The sequence below is a fragment of the Polypterus senegalus genome, chromosome 6, assembly GCF_016835505.1.
Source record: "Polypterus senegalus isolate Bchr_013 chromosome 6, ASM1683550v1, whole genome shotgun sequence".
Taxonomy (NCBI): domain Eukaryota; kingdom Metazoa; phylum Chordata; class Cladistia; order Polypteriformes; family Polypteridae; genus Polypterus; species Polypterus senegalus.
Genome location: NC_053159.1, coordinates 85,576,347 through 85,599,142, shown reverse-complemented (window position 1 = coordinate 85,599,142; position 22,796 = coordinate 85,576,347). Strand labels below are relative to the sequence as shown.

The following is a 22,796-nucleotide window of genomic DNA, read 5'->3' as shown; positions in this document are numbered from 1 at the left end:
GTCCGGATCTTTTCTCTTTAAAAACCTACTCTCAGTGTCCCCTCAGCAAGAAATCCACTGGCAAGTGCAGTCAACCCTTTATCCGGCTCGTATCCCTGTATTTGGTCGCTGTTACACCCTCAGACTCTTGGCAGGAGAACCCGTACCCAGTAAAGTCCATTGGTGTACCAGGTTCATCATTCCCAAATGCTTGCCTGCTGTCCATAGGAACACTGTCCCTGATGCAGTCCCATCACTCCTTTTCCTCTTACTTTTTTCTCTCTCATTCTCCTTTACTTCCTTGCTCAATCTCCTAAGGCTCAGCGTTATATTCTATGGATGCGGTGTCCTAATTAGGATCTGCAGTGTCGATATGGAACAGCTGAATTAATCAAGCAGTCAGCTCACCTCCACATCAAACATCCTGTGGTCACACAGCTCTGCAGTTGTCTGTACTAATGGAGCCTGAGACGCACCGCTTTTATTTAAAAGCCTGCACACTGCCTTGGACCCCTTAACATGCCTTATCGCACCCAGTCACTGCACTGGGGTATAGGCATCTATGCAGACCAAGTTAAGCACTCCCAGGAGACCTCTCCAGAATTTATTACAGCAGCAACCCAAGCTTTGTAGTACATGGTCTCCCATCCAAGCAATGGCCAGGCCCAAATATTTAAAAAAACAGCTTTGTAGTAAAGGTTCCAAGTCCAGAATTACCAGTGAGAGAAATACTAATAATGATTTTAAAAGTTAAAAAAAAAAATAAAGGTGTTCAAAAACAGCTATGCTGCAAAAACATGAAATGAAAAAATTCTAAATGAATTACTGATGATTCTTACAAAGAGTCAATGATAATGTTCATTTTTAATACACATTCAAACGTGCTTTGTGCAGAAATACCGCTTGTAATGTGAATACGTATACAAACACTTAGTAAAATTTAAAGTTAAATCATATGCAAATAAGAACCATAAGATAAAAACAAAAAAATGTCACCTACTTTTAGTCACTTTAAAGTGTGATCTTGCTATGGTCAGTTTCACTACATTTGGAGTAACTGTACTCATCTTCCACTTCAGCAGCTTCCTCTGTTCTGATGGCAGCACTTCAACTAAGGGGGAGGAACAGGTGGGGGGGGAGGTGGTTGAAAAGCTCTTAATATCTTTCTGCCAAATACTGTACAAGCTGCCTGTTAATGGTTTACTCAAAGCAGTGATCAAATACTATATTTGACAAATACACCACATTTTAAACAACACTGCATTACTTTCATTGTGAATGAAAATATCCTCAAGAGTTAACCATCAGGAAATAAAACACCTTATTTTGGTTTAACCTACTGCACATTCTTCTACATAGAACACTGTGGAAGTAAAAAAAAAAAAAACTCCCGAGGAAGACAGGACAAGTTCAATCAATTTCATTTTTATTCAGTCACAGATGAGTATGTGGATTCTACGTTGCAAGGCAGAAGAAGAGTTACATTTTTTTCTATTGGCTTTTTATAATTTCTTCCTCCCCTTCCCCTTATTTCTTAAAAATAAAACATAAGAATGTTTACATAAGCATTTTGTTTTACACTAATGGGACATTTGTTCTTATTTTTTTTCACTGATCAGATAGACCCTAAAGGAAAGGTCATCTTTCCTGTGTCAAATGGATATGTTCCTAAGAAACTGGAAATTGTCTTTAATCAGTTTACTGCACCCTGTCTTATGACAGACACCTATATGAATAACCTGCCGTTACAGCAAAACTGCCTTGTCAGCTATTAACCCTTAGTAGCTTGCAAGCAGTCCATTTTTCTTTCACACTTAAAAGGACAAGTTGAAGTTATTGCTTTACAAACATGGTATATATGCATCTGCCATGCAAAAATTGTGTTCTAAACTTCAGTGCTTTCTACAAATTTAAAAACTTCCCTCTCTAACACTTTGCAATGAAATGTATGGGATACAGAGGAAAAGTCCAAACACTTTCATTTTTCAAGCAAATACAGTGGTCGGATATTGATCTCTGCCTCCTGCTATTCCAATGCATATTTGTGACTAAAGGGAACTGAAAAAATACATTTTAACACATATTCCTGGTACTATTTTTCTCATGGAAAGTACATGTTTTCTATTTGCTTGTGTGAATTTTAATGTAAATATGGAGGTAAACAAAACCAACTATGTGGCACAAAAGTTTACTGTAATTTGGTCTGTCGGTTTGAAGCCACCCCCTGGGAAGTAAAAGGTTGTTGCATAGGAAGACTAAGTGCTGAGCTATTGTGCACAGTTGATCTTTAAAAATGGCTATTGGTGTTTTTGTTTAAAAATGACAAGTATAAACTATTTTACAATGTGTGTGTAATCAAAAGACATGGCTCAATACTTGATATCTGTCTTTGCTTCAAAAATGAACGCATTTGGGAAGTTTTTAAGCTTCTCCTCTGTGCCCCATTGACTACAATATAAATTGCCTATGTGGGCAATATTTTTTTTTATATATATAAACATTTATAGAAAACAATTAACTTTAAAGCACAATTTTGCATGTCAAATGCATATATAGCAGGTTTATGAAGAAATATCTGTGCCAGGAAATTTATCAAACTCATCCTTGAAGTCTTCATGTTCACATATACATGAATAGAGACAGACTATTGTCTCTTTGTCTGTCAAAGCATCATAGAAAATGTGCTGAGGACTTATGAACTTTGGGGGCATTTATTGGACGGCATAATTAGAGCTTAGCCTTGCAACTTTTTCCTCATTACTATGAAATTAAATCACCATGAATTAATGTATGGCACAAAAAAAAAAGTCTTGCACAATGTACTTGTAAATTGTAGAACATGATAAATCCATAAAGTAAACATAACTTCAAACAGACCTATTTCATCTGCTGTGCTGAAATAGATGGTAGAAGGCATATTGGAAAATAAGCTTGGCACTAAAGCAGGCTTCACAATTTTTTCCTCTGTGTTTATTTGGACAGACTCTTTACTGTAGTTCCTATTTGGATTAAAATAATAATTAAAAAAAAAACAAAAAAAACAAACAGATATGAAAATTTATTATCAAATAAAAAAAGAAGAAGACCAATGTGATAACATTCTTAAATCTGTTTAATCCAATTTAGGATTACAATGGTTTCCCTTATTTAAACAAAAATGTTAAATTAACCTTGTAAAATGTATATGCATCAGTCTACAGTATTTCATAACAAAGGTGCAATAACAGAATGAAAATGAGTGATAGGTTAGCAAAGTAAAAAATTGATAAATGTTTCAGCAATTTTCTTAATAGTTAATAAAAAATACCATGAGACAGGAATTCTGCATTTAAATAAAAAAAAAAGATTTTACGTTTTCTAAATTAGGCCGTAAAGTATAAAATAAGAGTTTTACTCTGTATTGTAGCCAGTATAGCTGAAAGATGATTGCCTAACCCCACGCTTCACAGCACTTAGCATAAACAATGATAAAACAGCTTAATAACTCTTTGTACAATACAGTAAGACAACTTCTTATGACCACCATGCAAAATAATTTAACAAATCTTACCTTGGTACAACCATTGAGGATGCAGAGGAGGATACATCTGTTAAAGAACAATCTGACTGATCTGATGTAATAAATAAGGAAAAAAGAAAACAATTATTAACTTGTATGGATGCAATTGTTCATTTACTCAACAACTGCGCTAAATATTTATGTACTTCAAATGTCAGATTCTGATTTATACTAGTATGCAGAAGTAACAGGAAAAAGTAGTTTTGAACTTGTTAGTAAGCCAAGTACTAACCACTATCATCATCATCACTGCATTCATTTTCAAGGCTACTTGGAAGTTCTTCTTCGTCATCAAAACAATCCTGAAGCTGGCTGCTGAGATCTTGAGATGTTGGAGAGTTGCCACATCTGGGAAAAAAGGGATTGTAATTAACTAAACAAACTGCAATTTAAGGAATAATTTCTCAACACTTATATATCATTTCAAAATGTATTATTACACCCCAAATACTAATCTAACTGAACACAAATAATGTACAAACCAAGACCTTGAATTTCGGTGCAGGATTGCCAAGTATCCTGTACATTAATTGAAAATCCTGCATGCTTCAACTTAAAGTTAATGAAATGTGGGGAAAAAAAAAAAAAAAAAAGTTTATTTGCTACCTCTGCACCATTACACAAGTTGTACCTGGGAGGAGGATGAGGAAAGAAAAAAAAAAAAACACGACTCATGCATACTTTGACAGCACAGTATTGTGAACTAGTGCTGTTCAACAAAATTCACCAAACTGTTTATCGCAGCAAGTATGCTAGGTTTCTCAGTGAGCTTGTTGGCAGATCATTTTCCCTTTTTTTTTTACCCGCACGAACGCATCCAGGCACTAAATTGTAACAATTCGAAATCTGCTTTTACCTAAAACTATTTTAGGTAATAGGCTTGAAATGAATGTACAAATATTCCCAAATGTTTAAGAAGAGAAAAACTGATGGGGAGGGAAGACAATTTAATGAAAGATGGGAAAGCGAATACAGGTTTGTGCTTTAAGGAAAAAAAACTGTTTTGTCTTTGGTGTTATGAGGCAGTGTCGGCGATGAAGGAATACGATTTACGTCGGCATTTCAACACAAAACATGGAGCCAAGTATGCTAAGTTTAGCCATCAAGAAAAACAACAAATTGTCCAATTGAATTAAAAGGCAGACTGCAATTGCAGCAAAATAGGTTTACAAATGATGCAACAGTAAAAGCTAGCTTTAATTGTGGCTGGAGAAAATCGCCCAAGCAATTACATTTTTCAGAAGGAGCATTTTTGAAGCGGTGCATGCTAAAGGTGTGTGAGCAGGTGTGCCTCGACCAGGTACAGACTAAAAATGTCAGTTTATCCAGAAACACTACTGCAAACAGAGTTAAGGAACTAGCAGGCAATCTCACACCACAGCTGGCCGAAGAGACTCGCAGTTATCTGGCTTTTTCATTAGCTGTTTATGAAAGCACAGAGAATGCACATTTATCCATTTTTATATGAGGCGTGAAAGTAGACTTCACTGTCGGTGAGGAGCTCTTGGAAGTAGTTGCTGCAGTATGCATGGGAGGGACATTTTTGATGCAGTAGGAAGGTCTGCAAGTTAAAAGCTGGGAAAAAGGTGTGCACGCAATCTGTGTGAAAGAAAAAAATAAATAAATAAAAATAAAAAAAACACACACACACACACGGCTTGGTTGGACTAGTGAAGGTGAAAATGCAAAAAAAGTAAAATCACACACCTCTGATAACTTACCACAGATGTCGGACATGATCACAGCTTATGGAAGTCCCAACTGGAACAGGACAATCCTGTCCACCTTGCTATCTGACAGAGCATCTCAGACTCAGTTTCTGGTGCTTTTTCATGCACTAAGTTGTCTAGCAAAGGTAACCGGTTAATTAATGAATTTGATCAACGTTTTTCGGATTTTAGAACGCAGCACTCAGGCTTTGACATTTTTGCCAGTACTTTCACCACCGATATAGACAATGCGCCTCATCTCAGATTGAGTTAGAGCTTCAAAGCAATTGTGGCCTGAGAGCAAAGTTCCAGGATGCTGCAGTCGAGGACATTTACCATTTGCTGCCTCCTGCTTTGATGCCACAATTCTGACTTCATGCTGCCCGTGTGTTGTCTAGGTTTAGGTGCACATACCTTTGCGAACAAATGTTTTCAGCAATGAATCTAAACAAGACCAAGCACAGATCACACATCACAGACGACAACTTCCACACAGTTTTATGGATTGCTACAGCACAAGACCTAAAGTCAGATATTGACAGACTGACCACAGGAAAACTGTGTCAGACTAGCAGCCAGAGAACAAATAGGCAAGCATTTTAAAAACCTGAACTAAAAATATAATAAATTATATTTCAACCAAGAATAAGTACAGTGCAATTTAATGATTGTGTCTGCATTTTGTTTTGTGTTTGTTGTTATTTTCAGAATATAACCAATGCATGAGGGTGGTGTGTGATATGTTGTCATAGTGTGAGGAAGAATCTAGTCAGTGTGTTCAAGGTCAAGCGGCATCACCAACAACTTCCCCATGAACTTGAGCAATATAGTTGTGAACTGAGACAGTCATTTTTGTTTTGAGTTAATAATATATATACAACTTTGTATGTGTAGTAATGTATTCAGTGTGTTTATCAAATGTTTACTGAACTCAAAACCATCTCTCATTATGTGGATGCATGTCCTCTGCCACGTTTTTTTTTTTATGAAATGCCCCATCTGTAACAAATATTCTTACCAGCTCACAATTATTTGATGTACCAAAGTTCTGCCCCTCTCAACTGTAACTAAAAAAGTTTTGAACAAACTTAATGTAATAACATGTATTTGATGATTATTTGTCTTTGTTATTCACAAGTTTGATCTTTGACTGATGGAATAATGTAGGTTTCTTAACCTGATACATTGAAGGGATTTATGTTATAAATCAGTGTACTAACATATTTTTATGTTCATGTAAATGTATATATTTGTACAATTGAATAAATAATTAAATGCAGAGACAGTTATCTAACAATATGTCAAGGAATAGTTACATGTATACAGTCTTACAGTTACAACCGGTCCTTTGAGGGCAACCATAATGCTGAAGTGGCCTGGGGTGAAAATAAGTTTGACACCCCTGGTCTAGTTTCACAGGACGACTTCTCGGATTACTTTTTTTTTTCAGTTTAATACTCCACTTTCTTTAACATAAAGGCTAATATACAAATCATCTCTTGTTTACTGATAAAACAAGCTTCAACTTAGCTGCTCTTTGTTTACACTGCAGGAAGTTTACTGCAAAAGAAAAACCAATTGGAGCATCCTTGCTTTCCATATAAATAGAACTTTGATCCATTTCAGATAAGGATGATGCACTTACACTTATAAAACATTAGATAGAGAGTGATTCATTCATCACAAGAATCAGTAAATTACACTGTTCAAAAAGTAGTAAAATATGCTTGGCATGGATGGCAATGTCAGCAACATCCTGTCAAAAGGCAGAAAAACCTACTCATTTTAAATTACAGCATGTAGCTAAGTTTTAAGTTTTGTATTTAGACGTCAATAAAAAAAGTCAACAACTGACAAACCTTAATTAATGTGAGCCCACCACTTAATATTGACATGATTCCACTGCCAACAAAATTTTCAACCTTTGGGTGGCACACTCCTTACAAGTTTCACATTCTGGCCAGTTTGCTAATTAACAGAATACACTCTTGGCTTTGTTTAGTTCTGTCACTTTAAGATACTGAACCCAATATCTGACATTTCCACTCTTAAACAGATGTATTTAAATTTTTTTTTCTAACCAGCTGCCATTTGCACATATTGTGTGCTCATCATTAAGTATATGTTTCAATAAAATAACTGGAAAGAAATAAGATAAAATAAAATTTAAGACTGAGATGTACTAATTTCTCCAATCCACAAAACATTTTGCTAATTCTCCCAGAAATGAAAACAACCTGTGGTAACAACAGCTAGAAATGGTGAGTGCCTGGTTGTAGCAAAAACCCAGGCCCTCCAGGAATCTAGTATGATACTCCCATTTCGAAGAGCATTCAGAAAAGGGCAATTTATAGCTGAATGTAAGCCTATAAGTATAGCATCTAATTTTTTTAAATGGCAAAATAAAGGTTAATAGATATAATCTAAACCTGTGTTTTTTTCCCCCCCCCAGTGGTTTTTAACATTTTATAGGGTGCTCACAGCCAACCACATAAAAAAGTTAAAATAAATAAAGCCCTGATACTGTACATGTTTTCTGGGTGTTTTATATGAATGCAATGTGCCAAATTCTTTACAGTAAGCATTTCTAAACATCATAGTAAGAAGTATTGTGTCAAAGTTGGACTCAGGCGCCACCGCAAGCGACAGCCTTTCCAGCAGCTCCACGTACGACTATCTTTCTATCTTTTTCTCTATTTCACTGATCACTGCTGCCACTTTATTTTATGTGGACTCGTTCCTTGGACACTTTACTACTTGGACATGGATTTTTACAGGCAGAGACTCGTCTATTCAGGTAGTCAACTTCAACCACCGAGAACAAATGCCCATACCAGTGTGGTTCCCTATTTACCGGACGAGGTAAGAGCGCAGAGCAGGCGCTAAGCTAAAGGCTAAGCAGCAAGAGAGGAAGTAGCAATGCAAACCTTCTGTGATCCAATCCCGCTGTTGCTAAACTACAAACACAGCACCCCGAGGCACATGAACTAATTGCTGAAGATTTTAACCATGTGACGCTGGACAAAATATTACCTGCCTTCAAACCAAGAGTGAGGGAGCTACCTACAACCACACGCTCATTCAGGAAGTGGTCCCCTGAGGCGGGACTATGAACTATGAACTGGGATATCCTGCAGGGATCATATAGTGAGAACATTGAGGAGGTTGTTGACTGCACTACATCAATTTCTGTATGGACATTGTAGTTCCAGTAAGAACAGTACGCTGCTATGCTAACAACAAGCCATGGATTACAAGTGATATCAAGGGCCTTTTGAACCAGAAGAAAAGGACTTTAACCTAACCCATTCTCACCTCGGAGTATTGCTTCCTGCACCCATCCTTCTGCTGATACCAGCATAGGAGAGAGTTTCCCTTCACCGACAATTACAGCAGCCCAGGTAAGCAGAGAGCTGAGGAGACTTCATGTCAGCAAAGCAGTAGGCCCAGATGGAGTATTGGCACAACTGTGGAAGGCCTGTGCATTGGAGCTGGGGACTCCTCTACAGCGCATCTTCAACCTGAGCCTGGAATAGGGGAGAGTCCCAAAGCTTTGGAAAACATCTTGCATCACTCCAGTCCCAAAGGTATCACGTCCTAGTGAGTTGAATGACTTCCGGCCTGTCGCTCCGACGTCACATGTGATGAAGACCATGGAGCGGCTGCTGCTTCATCACCTGAGGCCACAGGTTCGCCACACCCTCGACCCTCTGCAGTTCGTATACCAGGAGAAGGTGGGAGCGGAGAATGCCATCATCTATATGCTACACTGATCCCTCTCCCATTTGGACAGAGGCAGTGGTGCTGTAAGAATTACGTTTCTGGACTTTTCTAGTGCCTTCAACACAATCCAACCTCTGCTCCTTAGGGACAAGCTGACAGAGATGGGAGTAGATTCATACCTGGAGGCATGGATCGTGGACTCTCTTACAGACAGACCTCAGTATGTGTGTCTTGGCAACTGCAGGTCTGACATTGTGGTCAGCAACACAGGAGCGCTGCAGGGGACTGTGCTTTCTCCAGTCCTGTTCAGGCTATATACACATCAGACTTCCAGTATAACTCGGAGTCCTGCCACGTGCAAAAGTTCACTGACGACACTGCTGTTGTGGGTTACATCAGGAGTGGGCAGGAGGAGGAGTATAGGAACCTAATCAAGGACTGTTAAATGGTGCAACTCAAACCACCTACACCTGAACACCAGCAAAGCCAAGGAGCTGGTGGTGGATTTTAGGAGGCCCAGGCCCCTCACGGACCCCATGATCAGAGATGACGGTTTGCAGAGGGTACAGACCTAGAAAATACTTAGGAGTGCAACTGGATGATAAACTGGGCTGGACTGCCAACTCTGATGCTCTGTGCAAGAGAGGACAGAGCCAACTATACTTCCTTAGAAGGCTGGCATCCTTTAACATCTGCAGATGTTCTATCAGACGGTTGTGGCGAGTGTCCTCTTCTATGCGGTGGTGTGCTGGGGAGGCAGCATAAAGAAGAGGGACGCCTCACGCCTGGACAAACTGGTGAGGAAGGCAGGCTCTATAGTAGGCACGGAGCTGGACAGTTTGACATCTGTGGCAGAGCGATGGGCACTGAGCAGGCTCCTGTCAATCGTGGAGAATCCACTGCATCCACCGAACAGTATCATCTCCAGACAGAGGAGCAGCTTCAGCAACAGGCTGCTGTCACTGTCCTGCTCCACTGACAGACTGAATAGATAGTTCCTCCCCCACACTATGCGACTGTTCAATTCTGCCCATGGAGGGCGGGGGTATGTGTTGGGGGGATTTAACTGTTAACATTAGACAAAGTTATTGTCTGTTATACCTGCACTTTTATCACTCTTTAAATTTTTTTTTTAATCAGTATGCTGCTGCTGGAGTATGTGAATTTCTCCTTGGGATTAATAAAGTATCTATCTAAAGTGGAAATTATAACACACACAATAAAACCAATAACCTACTTAAAATGGTAAAATACTCAGTAGGGACAGGGATTGGCTCTCAGAAAACTGAAAATTTGATATTTGAAGGTATATTAAAGCTTAACTGTTAAGCTGCTGTCAATTGTTTATTACAACATTAGCTTGATTGCACTTAAAAGCTTATTATAACCCTGTTTGATCTAGACAACTGGACTTCTTAATCTTAAATTAGACATCACTAGATAATTTATCAATAACTGGAAACTATTCATATTTGACACCTAAATTAAAACTTAAAGAAGGTAAACCTAAGACAGCCAAAGGCTAATGATGATAGGGAAGATCAGACATACAAAGTTTAGAACAAAAGATATTTTTCACTATTTAGATTAATATTAAAATAAATCAGTTTACTTAAGCGATAGGTTACAAAAAAGAAAAAAAAAAAATTAGTACAGCAATGCAATTACCCTTCTACAGCAGAATCATCTTCCTTAGTCTCAGGAACAGACGCCTCATGACCCACATGCAGATGTATTGCAGAGATCTGTGTAGTTACGGAAGTGACGGACACTGGCTCCAAGTCAACCACTGTCATATTTGTGTCACACTGCTGTACACTTTGGAGATTCCTTGAGGTCACATCTATGCTACATTCAATACTTTGTTGCGAAAATATTTCAGTAGCATAACCTGGAATGCTCAGCATATTAGTCTGTGCAAAACCATTGCATAAGTCACCATTTGTAAGGCAAGCTTTACTTATCTCAGTAGCTGACTGACAGTTCAGCTCTCCCCAAGACAAAGAATGCAACCCTTCTGATTCAATCTTCCTTTTGTTAGTGCCTTTTGTTGGACTGTCTTGTATGTACCATTTTCCAATAGGATTTTCTATGTTCCCTTGAACCCTACCACTAATTTCATTCAGCCTTCCAGTTTTCTTCGGAGAGCCACTTCCTGCCAGCCTTCTAACTGCTTCAGTCAACATGATTTCAGGACCATCACCAGCCTCAGGCCACCAGGCTTTCTTCTCTGATTCAGAAACTTTAGGATTAATTTCCATGTTGGAAGCTTGCCAGGGAAGACCCCCAAGAATTTCATTCCCATTTTTTTCATGCTCTTTTGAGGAAAGACTTGTCTGTAATGAGTCTGGATGGAAATGCAATGATTGACTAAATAATGGAAGAGGCTCATTTTTTCTTATGCTTCCATCACTGTTTCCCTTAATTTCATAACAGTGCGAAACTGCAGTAGAAGACCGAGCCCACATACTGTTTCTTTCTGGAGTGGTGTAGTGAGGCACTTTTGCACTGGTAGGTCTCATGAAGACATTCCTCTTAACTGCAGGCCTACTTGTCTGAGAACACGAGGAAGTAACTCGCGTGCTACTGGAATGCACAGTAAGACTTCCCTTGAGAGATGCAGAACAGCTATGTGAAAGAGTTTGCTGGGGTGAGGAAAATGCCCTCTTCCCCAAAATTTTAGATCCACACCTGAGATTCTCCACACGCCAGGAAGGCCCACAGCGATGGATTGCCTGTTCAAAAAGGCAGAGGTTTTCAAAAAGTGGTGAAGACTCAACGGAATTTTGTGCAGCCTTTGTAACTAATTGTGAACTACTGGCAACATTGCCATTTAATGTGCTTTTATTTGTGAGGTAGTTTGGGTGTGAAGAAATTCCTGAGAATACATGGATCCGATCTGGAAGAACTCTCACATTATTAGGTGTTCCATGGCGATAGTTCAGGGGTGGCAGAGGGTGTACAGTACATCTAAACCTCTTCTCCAGCGAGCGCAAAGAGAACTGATTAGAGCGTTTAGTCAAAGGCGCATCTGTACTGGCATCACCATTCGATTTAGAGGTAGTGCTCAACTTTGAGCGGTCAAGTCCACTGGAGGCCATGTGTGGCCATCTCACTTTGAGATGGGAGAGAAATTCTGTCTCAGATCACATCAATTTCCTTTGGACGAGGAGTGTTCCAAACTTTCCTGAAACAGGAAAAAGCAATGGTGTGAGATAAAAAACAAAACAAGTTTTATCTGTTTAGGCAATATCACAGTTTCTCTTGAACATATTCACTTTAACACTTCACAAGAAGAAATGTAACTGTTAATGGAAATGACATGTGCAACAGAACTCAGTCACAGTCAGAGAATGGTAGTACTACCTCTGAAATTGGAGATGTACATTATTCAGTAACTTTCAAGATGAAAACAATCTAAGGTGAATTCCTACCACAGTATAATATTTAAAAGGATCAGAAGAAAAAAAAACAATCTTTCCATTCACCCAACCTCTGTCACACTTAAATTTAAACTAGCAAGACAACCCAATACTCTTGGGAGAGTTGCAAATAAATCTAACCCACTCATCTTTGGGATAGCATAGCATGTTTAGCTGATGTATTCATCTAGGATGACTTACAAAATCAGAATTCATCTTCAGCTTGGAAGGATATAAAAAAAGTTCTGAAATTTTTCATTTAAGGAAGGCAAATGTTCTGAGGCAAGGTGCTTATATTCTCTGATCATGACAAATGAGTGGTGACGTCTTTACTAGCATGGGCAAGTATGAATTTCGCTGCATTCTGTATATGTGACAATATTGACCCTATGAACATACCTGCTTAATATTTTTTTAAGTTGGAATAGGCTAAGTTAATTGTTCTGGCGGACAGGGCGAGGTAAAGGCAGAAGCAGAATTACCAACCTTGATAAAAACCAGTCCATTATCTCCAATGTGTTCAATATTAGCCAGTTGACACAGTATCACAAATAAATTCTCCTCCGCTTTCCCTTGATAACAAGACATCTAAAAATTACCTGAAACCCAGCTTTTCATTAACCTTAAATTATAATATACAACATCTTTGATTTTCATTACATAAATCATGCCTAATCCCTGCAAAGCTCTAGAAATCCTAATGTTCAAGATGCACATTTACCCATTCATTTTTCTCTTATAAAATGCTCTCAGCTGATTCTCACTTAACACTCTGGCATTGAATCTGCCTTGAAGTCTATCATTTCTTGATTACTACTTGCGTATATGTCTTTGAAGAACATTCTAATTCTCTGCCAGGACATTTCATTACAATGGTCTCAATACCTCTTTGACCTCTACCACATTTAAGTTATTTTGTAATTCAAATTATGGGCTATTATTTCAAAACATATTCATGTTTGCTTTTGAAAGTTTGGGTTACATGAAAATCAAAAGCAGTAAGAGAACCGTGTCCTAGGTCACAATGGTTGGAACAGAAACACCAAACCCACCATTAGTTCTGTGTCTCATAATTAAGCAAGCACCAGACAATCCTAGTCATCCACCTTTGCACCAACTCTGGAATGGGCACCAATCCCTATCAAAAGCATTTAACCTTTGTTTTATAAAACACCTTTAGCAAGCACCACTCTGAAATAACGGCACTAACATTTAAATTAGAATGCTTAACAGGAAAAAAAAACAATTACAGATAACGGTACTGACAATTTCTTGAGGTTTTTATTTATATGGAAACCCAATTAGCCTCTAGAAGATGGAAAAAATAGAAAAACCCAAGAGACTCAAGATTTTCCTTGGCACATTAAGCAATGGTTTCCTATAAATGATTCTGCAGGTCCCCAGTGGCTGCTAGAGACTCTTTCGTTTCCATTAATTTTATCATTAGTGATCCATCCAAGCTGTTAATTATTTTTTCTAAATTAGCTGTCCCTTACTACTACTACCCTGTTGTCACAATCCAGGTATACTGCTGTTTGTGAATTTTAAACTAAATTTATGAACGTTTATCTGTAATAACTTTCAGCTTTGACAATCTTTTTTGCTTTTGCGCTCTGATGTCTTTCCAAAAAGAGCAAGGAGAAATAGACACAGTGAAAAAGAACAATTGGATTTTGCATAGCAACAGCCTCACTATCACTTGTGTTATAATTAAAATGCTTTACCAACAAAAACAATTAATTTTTAGCTGTAAACTACAAGTGATTTTAAGACTGAAGTCCAATATTTAAAAAGGTTTTACGTTTCTATCAAGTAAAGATTGTCTTTCAGCAAAAAAACCACAGTACCTGAGATCCACTAATAATGAGTCTGCATTGGAATAAACCATGAAGCAAACGTCAGTACAAATAAGAACATGCACTTTAGTGCACTAAGTCATACAGTTCATAATGCATTTACTAGCAGCAACACAATTTTATGCGCACAAATCAAGTTTGAATAAGGAGAAGGAGCTACAGCAGTGAAAAAAAAACCTCACAGGCTAAAACCCCATCATCAACCCACTTTGTGACAAAAATGTTTTAAGACGACATTCCTCTAACAGAAATAAAGAAACATTTGTACACGACTCGCTATAGAAACGCTGTACAAAAGAGTTGAATCTTGATAATGCACTTTCAGTTAATGGATTGCTTTTTCCGCCACCAGTCCTCCATTCACTTCGATCTATAAAGAGTTTTGTCACACGCATTAATCAATCTCATTTTAGCGTCGCTCTGTTCTACTAGGCTGCTTTACAAAGCCCCAAATTTAGTTCGGAAATGCTTAAGCAACGACCGCTTGAAAAGGAGTAGGTCCAGTGCTGGCCACTGGCTCACTGAATGGCGATCGCCAGTTTATTAAACTCACGCCTGTCTGTTTTGCGAGTTGTCAAATGTACCTTTCTGAACATTAGAATGTAAACCTTCAAAGTTACAGGGACAAGTCATATTAATTAATGTCGTTCGCAAACCAGGACATCGTCATAAATTTATATGGGGAAATTGCCTGTGTTACTGGCTCCTATAATCAGTTTTCTCGATTACTGCAAAGTCACACAATGCCGGCGTGGAATCCAAAAGAGCCGCTAAAACTCGGGCCATTGAAAGAGTTTTTAAATCACGGCAAGCACATTATAAAAACAATAAATAATTTAATACCATAGATAACCGTACCATAAACAAATAATCCGCAGCGACTTGGTTGGCTTTCTCCCGGGACTAACACTGGAGGTATTCTCGTCTCATACTGCTCTCAAAGCGACATGCAACCATGGGATCTTACCAAGAACATCCTTTTTACAGCCCTGCCCATGCAGAATTGACGATTTATGACGTAAAAAAATCTAACCACCAAACATTTCTTAAGTGAAGAGTTGAAGCTTTCTTACATATAGTAAAATAGTCATAGAAATCCACGGCACTCTAAACGTACTCAAATAGCAAAGCGCGCCGCAAGAGAAACCATCCCGGCATTTACTCAGCATGCCGGCCCCGTCCCGGCCACCATGCAGTTTCGTGAGTAACCTGACAAAAGTTTGCCTCGTCGCGTTCTTAACTTGTGGGCTGTATAAATATAATGTCCCGGCAGCCGCCGCGCGAATGTTGCATTATTCCAACTCACCTACTTACGTGCGGCGAAGTGCGCCATCCCGCTCCATTCTCCTTGACAACCACGCAGCACGGGCGACTAGCCTGCTGCCTCACTAGGCCAAACGCACACGTGCACTTACGTCCGGCGTACGCGGGCGCTCTCGCACATTCCCTTGCTTTACGGGCGCGTCCACGCACACACCGTTGCCAAAATAGGCGCTTCACCCGCTTGACACTAATTTTACAATTTTTAATCAGTTTATGCGTTGTGAAAGGGAGGTTAGGCGGGGACCTTATTTCGGTTTAATTTTCTTAAAATTGCGCGATTTTTACAACCATCAATGACGCAGTAAATGTTTCCACGCCCTTTATGCAAAGTTGACGTATTAAGATAAAGAAACGCCCCCTCCTTTGACAGCAAGAACTAGCGGCAACTGAATAGGTGAGAAGAAATCTTCAAAGATCTTTTTCAAGAGCGGCATATCAAAAGGCATCGAGGTAGTTTCACGGTGACAAATATGACAGCCCTGCCTGCAGTATTACGCCTTTGAGCTTTATCACCTGAATTAGGCTTTTCATTCATTCAGATATCGTTTCAATGCATGTGTGCTTCATTCTTTAGGAGAGTTCCCGACAGTGAAGGACTGTTATACTTTTATTTGCCAAAAACACTTCTTTTGCTAAAATTACTTAATATAAAGTGTTAGGTTTAATTAACAATAATCTGTAGTGTTAATTTTAAGTCTTCAATGACACCGTCTTTCTCGCACATTTTAACGCAACTGTGTGTGATGCATACCACTATGTTGTACATGTTAAGTCGCACTGGGATCATGCCGACATTGCCGATTAATTGGTCGTTTTAAAATGTGCTGGTGTGCACAGGGCCGGACTTATGGGGAAGGACCTGTGTTTTGAGCAAACCACGGAAAAAACTAACATGTAATATAAAAGCGTAGGAGTAGCCTAAACTTGAATAGGCGCCACACAAGAACACCAACTAATGTAAGAGCATCAATAGTTTCATAAAAAGCATCCGAGATTATGAGAGATATACCTATACACATATACATTCGAGCTGCCCTGTGAGACATCCTGAGACTTTTTGGGATCCCCCCAAAGTTGCTGGATGTTATGGCCATCTGTACACTGGTACTGTGAGTGCTGTGCAGAGTTGGGGCCGAACCTCTGCGTTTTTCCCAGTTGATTCTGGGGTTTGTCTGGTTGTGTTTTTGCTCCTACTTTGTTCAATACTTGCATGGACTGGGTGTTAAGCAAGGTTGTTGGGTCCAGCAGCTGTGTGGCATCTGTTGGTGAAGAAATATTCACTGATCTTGACTTTGCCAACAATGCTGTCATCTTCATGGAGTCAATGGAGGTTCTGATCATGGCTCTAAGGAGACTTAGCAAGGAGTCTGAGTGCCAGGGCTTGCAAGTGTCCTGGATAAAAACCAAGATCAATGCCTTTAATGACCTCTTGGGCATAGCCATCACCAGTGTCTCTGTTTGTGGAGAGAATGTTAACCACATCGAGAGGTTTACCTACTTCTGCAGTGATATTCATGTCTCTGGTGACTCTTCCTATGAAGTCAGTAGATGTATGGAGAGGGCATGGGGGGTGTCATTGAGGTTGCTGGAAAGGGGTGTGTGGTGCTCCCGATATCTTTGCAAAAGGACGAAGGTCTATGTCTTTAGAGTCTTGTTGCTTCCTGTTTTGCTATATGGTTGCGAGACATGGACGCTATCCAGTAACCTGAGACGAAGACTGGATCTCTTCAGAGAATCCTTGGGTATCGCTGGTTTGACTTTGTGTTGAACGAGCGGTTACTTATGAAGTCCCAAATAAGGCACATTACATTGTGAGGGAGCGTCAGTTTCAGCACAATGGCCATGTGACATGATTCCCCAAGGGTGATCGGGAGTGCAGGATCCTCATTGTAGAGAACCTGAGAACCTGGACCAGACCCACATAACACCTGCCTGTGGCAGATAGATGGTCATTTCCAGAGATGGAACTGGACTGCATGTCTGCCAGGAGGGTTACCAACGGGGATGCTAAGCCATTTTGTAGTGTGGTGGGTGTGGCAACACGTCATACTAGTGCATGCTCCCCAACCTAACCTGCCCTGATATACATAAATACATGTACAGTATACATACACTTACGGAGAAAATTATTAGGAACACTACACTAATGCTGGGTAGGGCATCTTTAAGCTCTGAAAACAGACTCAAACCTTTGTGGCACAGATTTCACAAGATGTTGGAAACGTTCCTTGGAGAATATGGCTCAAATGGACAGGATTGCATTACACAACTTCTGCAGATTTATGAGCTGTGCATTCAGGCTGCGAGTCTTCCATTCTACTACATGCCAACAGTGTTATATTGGATTTAGATCTGGTGACTGGGAAGGCTGGTGAAGAACAATGAACTCAGTAAACCAGTTTGAGACGTGTGTCATTATAATGCTGGAAGTAGCCATTAGAAATTATGGCAGCGAAGAAATGCACTTGGTCAGCAACAATACTCAAATAGACTATCAAGGCCATTCAAGGCTATTCAAGTGATAATTAACTGGTATTAGTGGGTCCAATGTGTGCTAAGAAACATTCCCTACACCAAAATTCTGACCCTAGCATCTGTGTGTCTCAACAGAAATCGAGGTTCATCAGACCAAGCTATGTTTTTCCTGTCTTCAGCTGTCTAGTTTTGGTGAGTCTGTGCCCACTACAGCTTTAGCTTGCTGTTTTTGGCCGACAGGAGTGAAACCTTAAGTGTCTCCTGCTTTTGTAGCCTATCCACCTTGAGGTTTCTTGTGTTATACATGCTGAAATGCTTTTCTGCTCACCACAGTTGTACAGAGTGGTTACTTGAGTTACGTTGCCTTTCTGTCAGTTCAAACCAGTCTAGCCAGCCTCCTCTGATCTCCCTCATCAAGAAGGTGTTTCTGTCTGCAGAAATGTCACTCACTGGGCGTTTGTTTCTTTTTCACACCTTTCTAAGTAAACTCAAGAAACTGTTGAGCATGAAAATCCCAGGAGATCTACCGTTACAAACATATTTAAGATAGCTTGTCTGGCGCCAGCAATCATGCCACAATCAATATTACTGTCTGATGTGAATAGTAACTGAAGCTCCTGATCTGTAGAATTTTATGCATTGCTCTGTTGCCACCTGATTGGTTGATTATATAATTGCATGGCTAAGCAGGTGTGCAGGCATTCCGAATAATTTGTTCAGTGAATGCATATATATATATATATATATATATATATATATATATATATATATATATATATATATATATATATATATATACATACACACAGCCACACACACACACACACACGTGTGTGTGAGAGATAGTATGCAATATCTAAGCTTACAATGACACTTAATAGCCAAATCCCAATATGTCAAAAAGAGAGTCTGATCCTTCAACCACCTATTTGAGAAAACAGAGAGAAAATTAGAGAGGAAGGGGAAAATTTAAAATGATTATTCTGGCAACTGTTTATTTTCACAATAGTAGGTATTTTAATTTTGAATACTGTAAAACTAAAAAAAATAAATAGACTAAAAATAAAACACATCTCCAGGCTTCATTTTTGTCAGTTTGTACACTCTCTTGCTAAGCCACCCATGAACTTTACCAACTGTTCACTAGAGATACGTCCATCTCAGTAACTGCACAATATTTTGTATCACTTCATTACCAAATGATCTTTCCAAACCATGAATGATTTGTCAACAACCACATTCTGCTCAGGTGTGTAGAAGAACAGTTTTATTTTCATATTGGATTTTTCACTACTTTGCAAAGTAAAGTACAAGGGAGCAAAATATAAACACCTGAAAAGTAAGCCTACACATTTTTCACTTGTAATCTGCGATCCATAAGGTATTTCAAATGATGGGCTTGTTGACCAGTACACCTCAACCTCAGACTTTTGAATTACATACGCTGAGTGCAGAAAGTGCCAGCAGCTCGTCACAACTGACACCAGTTCAACCCTTATTTTACTTTCAGCGTGTGTTGCTGGATCAGTTGCTGTGCACATTTAGGCTTAGTGCCAATTATATCTCACATGCTGACAGTTATGAACTCACTGAAATTCTGTATCTTGTGCATTTCTCATGCTGTGGAAGTCAGTAAACAGCAGTTTTGAATGTCCCTAAAGCCCTTGTTATGCCACACATATTTAGAAGTGGCACTGGAGTTTACTGTTTAAGCAAAGTCATTAACTTTGTGTGCCTCACCATCACTAGAACTTGAATCTGGTGACTGTACAATGCAGTCATTGGCCTTTTCTGTGGATCTATCACTAACATGATAAATCACATTCATCTTCATGCACCTTGTGTTCTGTTCACTGGAGATGAGTAAACTCAGGGACAATGTTGAGTGTGTGACTAGCAGTTGATGTGTTCTCTCAGGAATAACAGTAATGAGGTTAATGAGGACATGATCAGCCAGTCTGTTGGGCCGGGTTTGTTCTTTGAAAAACAAGGAATATTTTTTTTTTCATGCAAGTCGATTCATTTCAGAGCCCTGGGTTCATGTTAGCCCACACAGAAGTCCAGCTGTTGGTATGTGTGATGTGTCTGGTGTGGATGAGTGTCCTGTCTACTGTTGTCAAGACAGGGTCCGGCTTTCGGGCACCTTTAGCTTAATTAAGGGTTTGAAAATCTATGGGTAAATTTTACCTCGGCAGGGGTAAAAACTGCTATGGAAAACAGACATTTACGGTTATTGAATGAAAGAATTAAGTTGCTTAAGTTGTGTAAAATATTCAGACATACATTTTTTTAGATGTCAGTCACTTGGCTATTGTCATTATCAGTGCTGGTTGTGCTAGTAAGAGTCAACTTTATGGAATATCACCAGAATAGGAAGATGAAAGCCAAACCACTGACTGTAACATTTCTGTATCTTATCAATACTGCACAGCTCTGTATCAGCAAACCCACAAAAATGCATACGGGGGAGATACAATCCTCACTTTGGTTATAACCAAGGGGTTTAGGGGAGGGGTGCCTATAAGCATCTTAATCTGGTAAAACACAAACTTGTCTAAAAAGGGTTGGGCTGATATTAAAAAGGTGTGCATATTTGTTTCATAACTGTAGGTTAAATAATTTAATGTACAGTAATTCTGTGCTTCTAGATTTTGGTTTATTGACTGCAGCCAGCCAGATTCCATAAAGGCATTTCTTCTTTATAAAAAAGCAGCCCTGAACTTTCCTGTTGTTTGCATTTTGCCTACATCACTTAAATTTCAACTTTGCCTTTCTTAAGGAAAATTGACCCTCAAGAGATTATTTCATTTAGGTTGGTCTAAGGCAGTGATTCTCAAACTCAGTCCTGGGCACCCCCTGTGGCTGCAGGTTTTTGTTCCAACCTGTTTCACAATCAGGGAATCATTTTAATCTCTAATTGATCTCGTTAAACTAACTTGGCCATTTTACTCTTATTCTGCATTCAGAAAAGTACAGCACTGTGATTTTTATATTGGTAAGACATTATTGTTTTCCTGTTATTTTGTTTTTGTTTCTGTCTAATTGTGCTAAATAAATAAAGTCTTTTTTCTCGAACCTTCATGTGAATGGCTCTTTTAGGAACCTAAAATGGCTCCCCTATGGCATTGCTGTGAAGAAGCAAGATAGCTTTATTGTCACTGTGCAATACAATGAAATATTGTTTGGAGTAAGTCTATAGATGCCTTAGATAAAAGTATACTAAGGGTAGATAATAAACTAAGTAAACATTAAAATATGAGAAGTACAATTACTATTCACAGATCCAAATAAACACAGACTAAAGGTAAACATGTAAGCATAAATTGATATTGACAGTCAATGTAATGGTCATGAGTTCCACATGGCTCATGTAGAAGTATCTGACTATGTGTGGTTGATGCAGATGTTCAGCTCAATCAATGGTGGTTTCTGTTATAGGAAGAGGCCATGATTGCTGTGCATTTAATAGGCTAATTGCTTTGGCATAAAACTGTTCTTCAGTCTGGTAGTGTGGGCATGCAGGGCTCTGAAGTGCCTGCCTGAGGGCAGAGGAGTAAAAATGCAATGGCTTGGGTGGGTTGGATCTCTACAAATGTACTTTCCTTTTCTGCTGCAGCAGGTAGTGAAGTTATCTTAATTCTTTGAGGGCTGATTATTTTTTACAAAAAACATAGTTTCTAAAAAGCAATGGTTTCACACAGGAATCAACACAAAACGTCTGTTGCTGCATGCTGTGGCTGCCACTTTGCCAAGAATGTATGGAAGGCTTGCTGCACGGCTGTCTTTGTGTGGCTGGGGCAGCAGCAGCAGTCACTGTCGCAGTGCATTGCAATTTAGTTTCTACCTCTTATCATTGTTAAATGGCAGTCTTCCCTGGCGAACACTGCCATAGGCATATCAGCTACATGAACCTGTTCAGCACCATGATTAGCTGGGGACCAGTCAGCTGAAGCTGGAACTTCATATTCATTTCCGATCACTTGTATCAAAATCGGAGTCCGACAAATCATAGTCCAGTTCTGAGATAATGGGCAAAACTTCGTCCACAGAGTGTTTTGCTTTATGCATTCACTTTGATCTCTCGCCATTATGTCAGTGCCATTTTCGCTCTTGTTTGTACCTTGCTACTCACACAAGCGCAGGATATCTCGATCAAACCAATGAAGCTAACTTTCTTTCTAGCAACAAGAGTCCAACTAAAACATTAATGGCTGGCTTTGTCATAGTTAACAGTCAATTACTATCGTCAACTCCTCCTTTTGACAAAAGTCGACATCAGCCCTGAAAGAGTTCATTCCCTGAGTCATTTTGATGATATGCTGGAAGGTCTTCCTGTTCTAAGAGGTGCAGCCAGAGTACCACACCGCAATGTAGTATGTGATGACAGACTTTATGGTGCACCTGTAGAAGTTAACCAGCAACTGCTGGAGGAGTTGCACTTTCTTCAGACTCCTCAGTACTAGGGAGTTTTACCGTGTTAGCCATTATAGATGTAATGAGAAGTGAAGCAAAATGACACCTTTAATTGGCTAACTAAAAAGATTACAATATGCAAGCTTTCAAGGCAGCTCAGGCCCTTTCTTCAGGCAAGATGTAATGATAAGCCAGTAAAAGGTGTCATTTTGTTTGACTTCTTATTTCAGGCTCCTCAGAAATTGAAGCCTCTGAAGACCTTTCTTGGCCATTGCTGTTGTGTTTTTTGTAAACGACAGGTCCTGGTTGATATGAACGCCCAAGAATCTGAAACTCT

The 22,796-nt window shown here is 39.3% G+C and overlaps 1 protein-coding gene across 5 annotated transcripts in view; it reads right to left on the bottom strand.

Moving 5' to 3' along the window:
- ttll4 (tubulin tyrosine ligase-like family, member 4) overlaps positions 1-15,770 on the bottom strand; it is a 69,423-nt gene extending 53,653 nt beyond the window's left edge. The window contains exons 1-6 of one of the 5 annotated variants that reach the window (XM_039756464.1): positions 15,555-15,770; positions 10,639-12,157; positions 3,771-3,886; positions 3,530-3,590; positions 2,857-2,978; positions 980-1,090 (exon numbers count right to left, since the gene is read on the bottom strand). In XM_039756464.1, the coding sequence (XP_039612398.1) occupies positions 980-1,090; positions 2,857-2,978; positions 3,530-3,590; positions 3,771-3,886; positions 10,639-12,071 (1,843 nt within the window). In that variant the 5' untranslated portion in view covers positions 12,072-12,157; positions 15,555-15,770. Of the gene's footprint in view, positions 1-979; positions 1,091-2,856; positions 2,979-3,529; positions 3,591-3,770; positions 3,887-10,638; positions 12,158-15,106; positions 15,247-15,554 lie in introns of those variants that run through there. The other 4 variants (XM_039756459.1, XM_039756461.1, XM_039756462.1 and 1 more) reach the window with 4 other exon arrangements.
- Positions 15,771-22,796: the final 7,026 nt, after the last annotated feature.